The sequence below is a fragment of the Ylistrum balloti genome, unplaced genomic scaffold, assembly GCF_031769215.1.
Source record: "Ylistrum balloti isolate Yb309-2 unplaced genomic scaffold, AGI_CSIRO_Ybal_v1 Utg371536, whole genome shotgun sequence".
In the NCBI taxonomy this organism is placed as follows: Eukaryota; Metazoa; Mollusca; class Bivalvia; order Pectinida; family Pectinidae; genus Ylistrum; species Ylistrum balloti.
The window spans coordinates 124,580-135,689 of NW_026782792.1; the positions used below are offsets into that span (position 1 = coordinate 124,580).

An 11,110-nucleotide genomic window follows, 5' to 3' on the forward strand; every position below is an offset into this window, starting at 1 on the left:
GATACAGCAGGGTGGTACTGTGTTGACTCAATGATTTCTCCATCATCAGTACAGGTCTCCATTACAATAGATACAGCAGGGTGGTACTGTCAGTATTGACTCAATGATTTCTCCATCATCAGTACAGGTCTCCATTACAATAGATACAGCAGGGTGGTACTGTGTGTATTGACTCAATGATTTCTTTATCATCAGTACAGGTCTCCATTACAATAGATACAGCAGGGTGGTACTGTCAGTATTGACTCAATGATTTCTCCATCATCAGTACAGGTCTCCATTACAATAGATACAGCAGGGTGGTACTGTCAGTATTGACTCAATGATTTCTCCATCATCAGTACAGGTCTCCATTACAATAGATACAGCAGGGTGATACTGTGTGTATTGACTCAATGTGTACAGGTCTCCATTACAATAGATACAGCAGGGTGGTACTGTGTGTATTGACTCAATGATTTCTTTATCATCAGTACAGGTCTCCATTACAATAGATACAGCAGGGTGATACTGTCAGTATTGACTCAATGATTTCTCCATCAGTACAGGTCTCCATTACAATAGATACAGCAGGGTGATACTGTCAGTATTGACTCAATGATTTCTTTATCATTAGTTTAGGTTTCCTACAATTGATAGAGAAGGATGGTATTTACAGTTTTGACTCAATGATTTCTTCATCATTAGTGCCTAGAAAATCACATTCTTATTTAACTTGTTCAGTTGATATATATATAATTTTTTTTTTCAGAACAAAGATGACAAACTTTCGTTTGATGAGTTCCTAGATGGGTCTAAGAAGGACCCTACCATTATACAAGCACTGACATTGTATGACACAACCAGTCAACAACCAGGATAATAGAACTGAGAGGAGTTAAGGATGTTTATTTTTATGTTGCTATGACATCACCTTGGAGACCAAAATGATTGACATATATACCGCCTTTGACAATAACCTGCCATGCCTGTGTTAAGAATATTTCTTTTTTTGAAAAGTTGTGATATTTTTATTTGTGTTTCCTGTTTTATTTATTTCATCTGACTTAGTGTGAAATACTCTTGACTAATTCTTGTTATTGATTTTTATTGAGGATGTTTCAGTGTGTAAATGGTTGCTAGTCTGATCATTTAAGTTGTATGCTATCTGTGACCTTGATTTTATTAATTTTCAAAAGAGTTTCAGAAATGAAAAGCAATAATCAGTAGATTTGAAAAGTCTAAATATATCAATGTTTTTCCATTAATGTTATTGGAAGGAGTTATGCAGCATAGCTTTGCAGTCTACTGGTCCATGCATTACCTAGTATATCATTTAAATTGTTGCAACCTAATTTGTACATAGTTATGGCCCTTTGTTCAGTATATATGACTTTTTCTGTTAGGGGCATACCTCATACATGTAATCTATACACCAATAACAGTTTTTCAGGAGCCCTGGAATAGTAGCGTGTCTTATGTCTCCTTTGATACAGAGTTAGGATGTGTACTGGCAAGGTTCTTGTATACCCTTGCCACAGGATATCTCAAGTTATTAAGATAAGTACAGTTTTGAATGAAGGAATGTTGTGTGCTGAAGTTAGACTCTAGACCCTATAACATGTAGAGTTATATACCTTTGTACAAGTGACCAAGGGTAGAAAACTATGGATTGCTTTTCAAAACTTAATTGTTCTGTATTAGTTAGATAATGCTCCATTTGCAATAGTGGGGAGGATCCATGAATTTTGAGTTTGAAAAAAAAAATTTGAGGAGGAGGAGGGGGGAGGGGACTTTTCCCACAGCCTCCTAAAAGCATGCTTAATTGAAAAGAACAACCCAACCTACAGCATCCAATGGATCAACCACTGAATTAAAGAATAACAAAAAAAAAAGGAATAGGATTATAGATCAGTATGTAACATAACAAATAATTCTAAATCAAATCTTACATTTAATGTTTCCATATCTAAGTTTAAATGTATTCATAAATTTGCAATAACCCTCAAACTGTAACATAAATCTCAGGTATAACCAGAACATAAGTTAATACACACTTTTGAATTGCATTTTTTGGTTGATACTTAAATTTGTAATGGAAAAGTTCCTTTTTTTACCTTTGTATACCAATGATGAATTCAAAATACATTACATGAAGTTGCTTAAAATATAAAAGTGAACATAAATTTGTATCTGCTCAAATTTAATGCAAGTTAGAGATAAGTTTGTGTCAGGTAGCATATAACCTTAACTCTAACACTAAGTACAGTTACATTGTGAAAGGTGCCATCTCTCCTTAACATAAATTATAATTCATTAGCTTAATGTATAAGCATGAATCATCAACTACAAGTAAAAATCTCAGGTTTAATGTGTAAGTTAGTATATTTCTTTTCTTTATCAGTGTCACAGAGCATATAGAATGTGAAAGGTAGGATGCCTCCTTAACTGGTACTCAAAATCATAGGTCAAATTACTTAAAAACATAAGTTGTGAAACTATTTTATAATCATTTTTGCCTATGTCCTATTAAAAGCTGATAAATTTCACTCAAATTTTGGTGGTTTTTTTTCTTGTTTTTTTGTTTTTTGTAACCTTTTTTCTTTTAAAGGACAGTTATTATTCAATATAGGGTGGAAAATAAGTATCTGGAAATTACAAAGTGATGAAAGATGTGCAGCAACAAAACACAACAATGGGCAACAGTAACAATTTTCAAATAAAGAAAGTTTTTCAAAGCAGATGTTTTCTGAAGAAAATTTCATGAAAAAAAGTTCTGTAATGCTGTCTATTATCATGGTAAACTTCATGGTATCATAACCATTATCAGCATTGTGAGATACTCCTTATGTTTTTTCTTTGCTGGCATTGATTATAGAGCATGTTATTCAGGAACAAGTGTGATTCTTCATACAACTTGCCTACTATATATATTATATAAAAAATTTTTTGTTGTTTTGGTGTCATTTTTGGTTACAGGTACAGTCTTATCCTGAAAATATCCACACACTCACAACCCCAACAACATATTCATATACAGGCTGTTAGACATGATATTGTAAATGATAAATTTCAATTTTCAGACAATTTTATTGACAAATAAATACATATTAGACAAAGGGAGGGACATGAGGCAGAGCCTATTAAGTCCTCTCCAGTTGTATATGATTTATGACATTACAAGTAGTTGCTATTTGTCATCATATATACGCAATTACTTTTTGCAATTTGGTTCTTTCTTCAAAATTGTTTTTTTAAAAGGCATTGTCATTTGTACCATTCTTAGCTTTCACTAATTAAACATACAGGGTAGTGTAAATTGTGATATTTTATACTTGTAGGTTATTAATTGAATCATAATCTTTGTTTTATATTAAAAAGAAGTCTTTCTTGTAAATAATAGCTCCTTTTTATGTTGCTGAGAAGTCAAAAGATAAGTTTTTTAACATTTCATTCAGTATGATAGGTACCTGTTTGGTACCAGTTAGAATGTGCCCAGTGTTTTGTATTTATCATGGATGTATACAATCATTACTATACAGATTCAATCTTTTTAATCAAACTTTTGCCATTTATACTTTATCCATGTCCTAAGTCAATTAACTTTTTTACAACATCATTTTTACATTTTTTCATGTCAGCATTTTAAAAAGGAATACTCCCCTTTTCTGTTTATGTATTACCTGTATATGTTCTCAATAAGATATCCGAAAAAACTGCATGTTTTCTCCCATTAGTCGTATTGACAAGAAACGTTACATATAATTACATATAATTAACTATAAATGTGGTCTATTTTCATTTCGTTTTTTCTGGTATTTTTCTTAATTCCTTGTTATCTGTGCAAAGTGTTAATTTTAATTTTGTTGATATGGATTAGACAATTATTTAATTATTCAATTTGCCTCAAATTAGTGAGCGATGGAAATGGGTTGATTATTATAAATATATTGGTTTGTAAGCAATATTGATTTATAAGATATATATACCACTTGCTGTTATTAACATCATAATCATACATTTAAGAACATGTTGTAGACTCATACCTTGAGTAGGACTGGACTGTTCACAATCTGATACTGTACAATGTGGGTTTATGTTTGACATTGAAATTGATGTGTAAACTAAGTGATAATTATGCAAGTCGTCCTGTAAATATATTTACATATGTACAGGAAGGAAATCGTGTAATGTAATTATTTAATGAAGCATTGTTTGATTATGATTTTTTAACTGTAATGTGTCCTCAATGATTATCTCCCCTTGATGTGTGATCTCCACAAAAACAGCCCAAACCTGAAGTACTCATATTGGACCTCTAACTGATGTCACAGGGTGACTTCTTTAGAAAAACATTGTGTCAAAGTAATTATAAGCAGCAATTTCATACAGTTTCAATGTAGACTGAATTTGAGTCAAAGTATTTAAAAGAAGCCATTTGAATTCCATATATTATCAATAATTTCTGCTCTAGAAGTGTGTAACATCTCTCCTATACCTCAGTCTGTGTGTGCTAAATGGGAGTTGTGTAGGATTATCAAAAGGAAACAACTATGTCTAAAACTGTAGACATGAACGTTAGATGGGGATGCAGTTACTCGACCAGTAATTATTATCTAAAACATTTTTTGAGATACCACCCGATTAAAGTATAAATATGTATCTAATTCAGATAGAAAAGCTAGAAAGTTATAAAGATATCTTTGACATTGACAGATAAAGTTCCTATTATTTCTCCGACAGAATATTTGGACAGTGCTAACCATTCATGTCATTTGTGAACTCAAAATGCACCTGTGACTTTGGTGAAGAGGACTTAGTAGGGTATTTCATCCCATTACTTTGACCAATAGAAATTGTGGATATACTGTATCTATAGGAACAGCCTGTGAGAATGACCAATCGTAACTGTTCCAAGGAGAGTTAAATTATAAAGGGAGATAATGAGATGAAGGAAAGGAGATGACAATCACTGGAATAAGTTAAATAAATTATTTAAAAACTGGAAATGGTTGTCTTTTTTTTTTGTAACCAAGAATTGATTGATGATTACGATGTAACACCAGTGGCTTTATTGAATTCTGACATTTGAAGTTGACGATTGCTACATCTTTAGAAATACATGTACATTCAGTTAAGAACTTTGTTTTGCAGGTCGAAATCCAAATTCAAACATGGCTGCCAATGGCCATCTTGTTGAATTTGTATATAATTGGAGGTTTGTTATCATCATTTTCCCAAAATAATGGAAAGGATCTTCTTGAAACTTGAGAAAGTTAAACCTATTGAAACTTTCTATACATGTTCAGTAAGGATAGGAATTCTGAGCTTCATCTGGTATTCAACATGTACAAAAACAAGTGTTGAATTGGAAATTTGAAGTTGTTCAACTATTTCACACAATACTAATCAAGTTGAACATATTATTGTACATGGAACTTGAAATTAACATGCAAAAAGTAACAGAAAAATTCAGTCTTTCATGGAACCAGTGATGATCATCAGTGAAGGATACATATAAATACCTTGGGAATCTTCTGTATATATAGTACTATATACAAATTTTTATCATATTAAGATTCAAATTAAATGTAGTCTTGCATTGATAGAAAGAAAAAGTCAGAGGTCAGATAACAAGGAGTTTATTGCTATACTGTAGAGACATTTTAGCTTGTCCCCAGTCTGGTAACTTAAAATACAACAAGTCATAATTATCCTTTCTATATTATTGGAAATCAAAAATATCAATCTTGTGTATCTTCTGAATCTGTTTGTAAGATCTGCCCAATTTACCAAGTAGGACACTTCAGCACAACTAAAATTGAAAATTTTCAGCTATGAATATTTGTTATATTCTTAAAAATTACTAAAGTGAAGTATTTATTTGACTATAATAATTGAAAATAAATATAATAATCTTTATATTAAATTAGAAATAGAAAACAATTGAGATTTTGTTCTTTATGGTGCCCTGGATTAACTCGTAGATGTTTCCATCAAAACTTCTATGAAATAAATAATTGCAAAATAACAAAATATATTATCATAGAAAGTATAATGATAACAAGAGGCACACAGGACCTGTAATGCTCACCTGGATAACGTAAAACTTCACATCTTTTGTTTAGGAAAACATTAACTCTGATGAACATAGGTCAGTTATAACTGATACAAGTACCTAGCAATGTACTGTGGTTAACATTAGAAGTCCTACCCAGTATGGTGGTATGGTTTAACAACATCTGCATATCATGAACTATTTAAAAAAAAAATAGAATAAGTAACCTTGAAATGACCATTGATTCCTGAACAAAACGTATCAAAAGTTTATTCTATATGTAGTTATTTTGTAAACTGTTCCATTTTAATTCATAAGAAAAGGAAGTTACTGGAGTTCTGACACAGAATTTTTTAAAGTATTCCTTAAAAAAAGTGATTTGAACCTGACTCTAAAGATCATAAGTGTAACTCTTTTGATATATACTTTTACTTAACCTTTACTTACAAATCCATCAAAATCTATTGTTGCGAAAGTGATGACAGTTGACAATTTCCTTAAAATATGGTACATATAGAGCCACTGTCATTGAACCTGACTTTGGAACCAACTCCTACTCAACATTTTTGTAAAATGTTGATGCATTCGTTGAAAAATACAGTTATTACAGAGTTCACTTTTTTATTTTGATGCCTCTGCTAGGATTTGAACAGGGAACATCTGGCTTACCAGTCTTAAGTTCAACTAATCAAGCAAGAAAAGTTCTCTCTAGTCCAGCAGTCTATTGCAGGCAGAGTTACAAAGTAAAAAAAGTGATCACTCTGAATTAGGGCAAGAGAAAATCGATTTGGTAGGGATTTGAATATAGAAATGTGCATGTTAAGTTGCTAATTAAAACTGAAACCTTTCTTCATGCTATTTTAACTATGCACATGGATATTCATAATAACATTTAAATATCTTGCTTGTCCATATGAACACTCATAATTGTATACCTGGGGTTAACCATACATGTACAAATCTTTTTGATCCTGATTGTCCAGACCTGAATAACACATCATTTATATGTTGTTGGACTGTTTCAGAAATGATGTCTGATCACACCATAAGGAAATGCCTAAGTATTCAGATCACTGATAACTACAAATCTTAAATGTAGTGAAATACAAATTCACTTGTCCTTTGTTAATTGTTTTTATTCCTAGTAAAACCAGTATGATTGCACAAGGAAGTGAAAATATCCGTGTCCTCAATAACAAAACTTCATGCGGTACAGATACAAATTTGTGTTCATACCTACAAGAGTGTTACAAAAAAAAAATTGTTTATTTCAATCTCAAAATGAAACATGGTGAAATCAAAGCTACATCTGTTCAATGCAGAAATTTCAGTAACTTAACTTGCCCGACACTTAGATGATTATGTATTTCTTTTAGCAGAATAAAGTTATCTAGATTTTAAATGTTTCATGAGGGTGTTCTCAACATCAGGTGATTTAAAAACTAAATTTGAAGGACTTAAAGAAAAGTGCACAGTCATCTTCCTTTTCACAATATCTGTGTTGTTTGTGGTCTATCGAAACAAGCAAGGAAATAAAACACAAAAGACATAAAAACAAAAGAAAATATATAAGTAATTGCTCCTTCTGACATCCTAACATAAAACTAAAGAGACATTGAAACATTACTTAGATATAACTATTAAATGTGTCTATAGTGTTTTCACCATGATAATTCTATGAAAACATGATAAAAATTATGGTAATAAAGAAGACCTCCGTCCATTCCAAAAAGCACTTTTTCCAGTAAGAAAATTATATCAACTTCAGGTGATATCAAGATGTTGCCTTGAATTATTTAGATACAGAGCACACTACAAGTGCTCTACTGATAAAATGTACACATATCATTCTGTTGTTCTACTCATGAGATGACGATTGATTCAATTTTGGAGCTCTGTCCTGGAGCTACAAGCTCATACTTGGCTGTGGATCCACCCTCTTCTAATAAATGATTAAATAATTGGAACGCTGACCGTCTCCGGCTAACAGTCAGATAGCGAGCCTCACCAGAGCCTCGACTTTGAGTTTTAAGCCCAAGCTTTTGTGCTTGCTGATGGATGTATGCTCTTTCATCTTTCGTAAAATCTGCTGTGAACATCAAATCCTCCTGTTTTCCCGATTTTGTATAAATCTCCAATGCCTCTACCACTTTATTTCTAAATTCTTTTTCTGAGGAGTTTCTGGATCCTAGCCCCGCACGACATATCACCTGATTTTTAGATAATTCTTCTGCTACTGGCACTTCAAGTCCCTTATTGCCTTCAGCTCCTACACCCCCACCTGTCCAGCCCATCTTCATTAGCAGTTGTCTCCCTTTGTTGTCTTCTGGTATTGCTTTAACCTGTGCCTGAATTTCACCAAAGATTTCATCACGACTCAAGCCTGCCTCGTCTGAATCAACTGCCTGTTTCACTTTGATTGTCCAGCACATTTGTTTGAGCCCTTCCAATGCTTTTTCTGCTGCTGCATTTTTTACTGTTAAGCGACCAGTGCCAAAACAGTCCACCAAGACGTGTCCTTCAAGTATCACACGACATCGCACCCCTGTTCCCTCATCATGATATTCATATTCCAAAATAGCTTTGTTAAAGTCTGCACTACGCTGGAGGATGGCTTTTGCATTGTCAGTTGAAGTCGTTTCTTTAGGTTCAATAAGAAGAAACCTGGAAAGGTCATTGGATGTTTCTGAGAATTTTCGTTTTTTAGACCTTGCTAAATTTACTGCATTTGATTCCTTGTGAATCATTGCAGAATTGTTGGATGGAATCTCTTCATGTAAGCTCCAGGCTGATGGAAAGTAATCATCTGAGGTCTTTAGAACTTGTGTCTCTGGATTAAGCTTAACAACTTTTAGGAATTTTTTACAAAGTTTATTGCCAGCCACCTCTATACTGTTGTGTCTGGCTTTCTTTTTGCTGCCTCCCTCTCCTTCTGCTAATTCTACTGAGTCAAATGTAACACAACATACAAATTTATGTAGTCCCTTTGGTGCAGGCAGCTCCTTGTACTTGTATGTGAAAACTGATTTATTTTTAATTGCAGCAATGGGAAGGAAATCTTTCGGTAAATGATTGACATCTTTTTTCAATAATTCTTCCAACACTTTGGCTAAATCAAATATTTGTTGTTCTACAGGTGTCATATCAACAGATATACAATCAACCATATCATTTTTTGTTGATAAAGCAATCTCAGCCTGTGTGTTTCGTTTGAGTTTTGGAGGAGGATGTGTCACCGGCTTAGGTTCACAGTGGGAGGCAAAATTACTTTTCACTGATGTTCTAGTTAACAGTGTTTTTAAGCTTACAGTGTTGGCTGTTGTTGTACTTGAAGTGCTGAGTGTTGTTGTGCTTGGAGAGCTGGATATCATTGTGCTAGCAATGCAGGGTATTGTTGTGTTTAGCGTTTGGGGCTTTGTTGTACTTGGAGTGATGGGATTCGTTGTACTCGGAATGTCAGGTTTTGTTGTACTTATAGTGTTGTGTTCTGTAGTGTTTAGAGTGCTGGATTTTGTGGTACTTGTTGAAATGATAAAATTGTTGTCAGTAACACTATTTTTTGTTGTCACATTATCCAATATTTGAATAGAAACTCTGTCACACTCTTGTTTCACTGTTATGTCCTCTGATGCCTTGACAAAATTAATTTTCGCCATTTTTGACTCTTTTTTCTCTTTCACAAACTGAACTTTTTGGACCCCCATGATTTTGTCAGTGTTTGTTAGTATGAGACCGATAGACAGGGCCTCAAGTTCCTTCATTGTGGCCAAAGGGTAGCGACAACCATATAGTCTGGAGTTGATGTAGCAATTTGATAAACAAAGAAGACGATGTACAGGGAAAGATCCTTGATGGGCTTCTAGGAACTCCTTACGCATTTCCCACTCGGACTTGTTTTCGTATGGACTTCTCAGACGGTCTATATTAAATCCTGTTCCTGTAGACATGATAATCGATGTTCTGGTGCCTAGGGGAAAAAAGTGAATTTGTTTGTCAGTTTGTATACAAAGACTAGAAAGCATGCAGTTAGAGATATTTTGGAATCTTCAATCCCGTGTGATTTTAAAAATACAGTTTTGACTCATAAAGACAAAAATAATAATTCATATTTTCAACAGCATATAGATAACCACATGTTGGAATCAGAGGATTTTTATCCTTTAAGATAAGACCCTGTTTATATTGTGTTGTATACCGGTGAAAGATGAGACTGGGAAGAAGTTATAAAGCTAAGTTGCTGTACAGAAGTTCAACGAGCGTTCGTCTGTGTTTTTGTGTGTACACTTGTCTACATACAAAAATACATGTGTATCAAATACCTTCTTTGTTCTTAATAAACGCGAAGGATCAAATATTTATATACTGCGCTCAATGAGTGACATAGGTCATAGTATCGATCTTCCACAGTGCCTGCATCTCTCTTGTTATGTGTGCTGACATTAGGCCGCTGACATATTGTTTTGAGTATACATTAAAAAAGAAAATGGTAGGCATGTCCGGATTTAAATAAAGCGCGAGTTACCTCCCTTATTGTCTCAAGCCCATCGTCCCATATACAAGTTAACGCAATTTGAATTCTGTTTACGCTGATAAATACTTTCACTTATCATTATCTGATCGATATTCCATACTTATATAGTATATCTATTAACAATTTACAATATTAACTAAATATTATCATAATGAGCACGCAATTACAGTCCTAATTACTGTGATTTCTGGGAGATTGCAGCATGATTTTGATTGAATCTTGGTGTTCCGACTGGTTTCCGGACTATAATACAGCTCTTTTCTGTGTCGTCCTTTCCAAAGACCACAGAAATCGGACATTTTATGTGTGTAATATGATTTTCATATCACTAATATAGTAGGAATTACGTATGAGATATACTTAATTGTTAATGACATATCAATGTTTCAGAGCATTGAACGATCGCCCGTATTGTTTTAGTACCAATATAAATGCAATCTGAGAGAGGTATGTCAGTGACATGTAGAATGATCGTGACACCAGCCGGACAGTACCTGCTTCCATGAGTTTCGATGGTACTTGTTGTGTGTCATCATTGTTCG

At 33.4% G+C, this 11,110-nt stretch overlaps 2 protein-coding genes across 2 annotated transcripts in view; one reads left to right on the forward strand and one right to left on the reverse strand.

The window, feature by feature from the left end:
• LOC132562857 (neuronal calcium sensor 1-like) overlaps nt 1–4,988 on the forward strand; it is a 49,852-nt gene extending 44,864 nt beyond the window's left edge. The window contains exon 8 of the mRNA XM_060227633.1: nt 752–4,988. Coding sequence (XP_060083616.1) covers nt 752–862 — 111 coding nt within the window. The 3' untranslated portion in view covers nt 863–4,988. The remainder of the gene's footprint in view (nt 1–751) is intronic.
• A 1,064-nt stretch (nt 4,989–6,052) lies between these two features.
• LOC132562855 (uncharacterized) lies at nt 6,053–10,435 on the reverse strand. Its single transcript, XM_060227631.1, has 2 exons — nt 10,357–10,435; nt 6,053–10,004 (listed from the first exon to the last, which is right to left on the reverse strand). Exon 2 carries the CDS (start codon nt 9,982–9,984, stop codon nt 7,900–7,902), a length of 2,085 nt encoding a protein of 694 aa, XP_060083614.1. The 5' UTR covers nt 9,985–10,004; nt 10,357–10,435; the 3' UTR covers nt 6,053–7,899.
• Nucleotides 10,436–11,110: the final 675 nt, after the last annotated feature.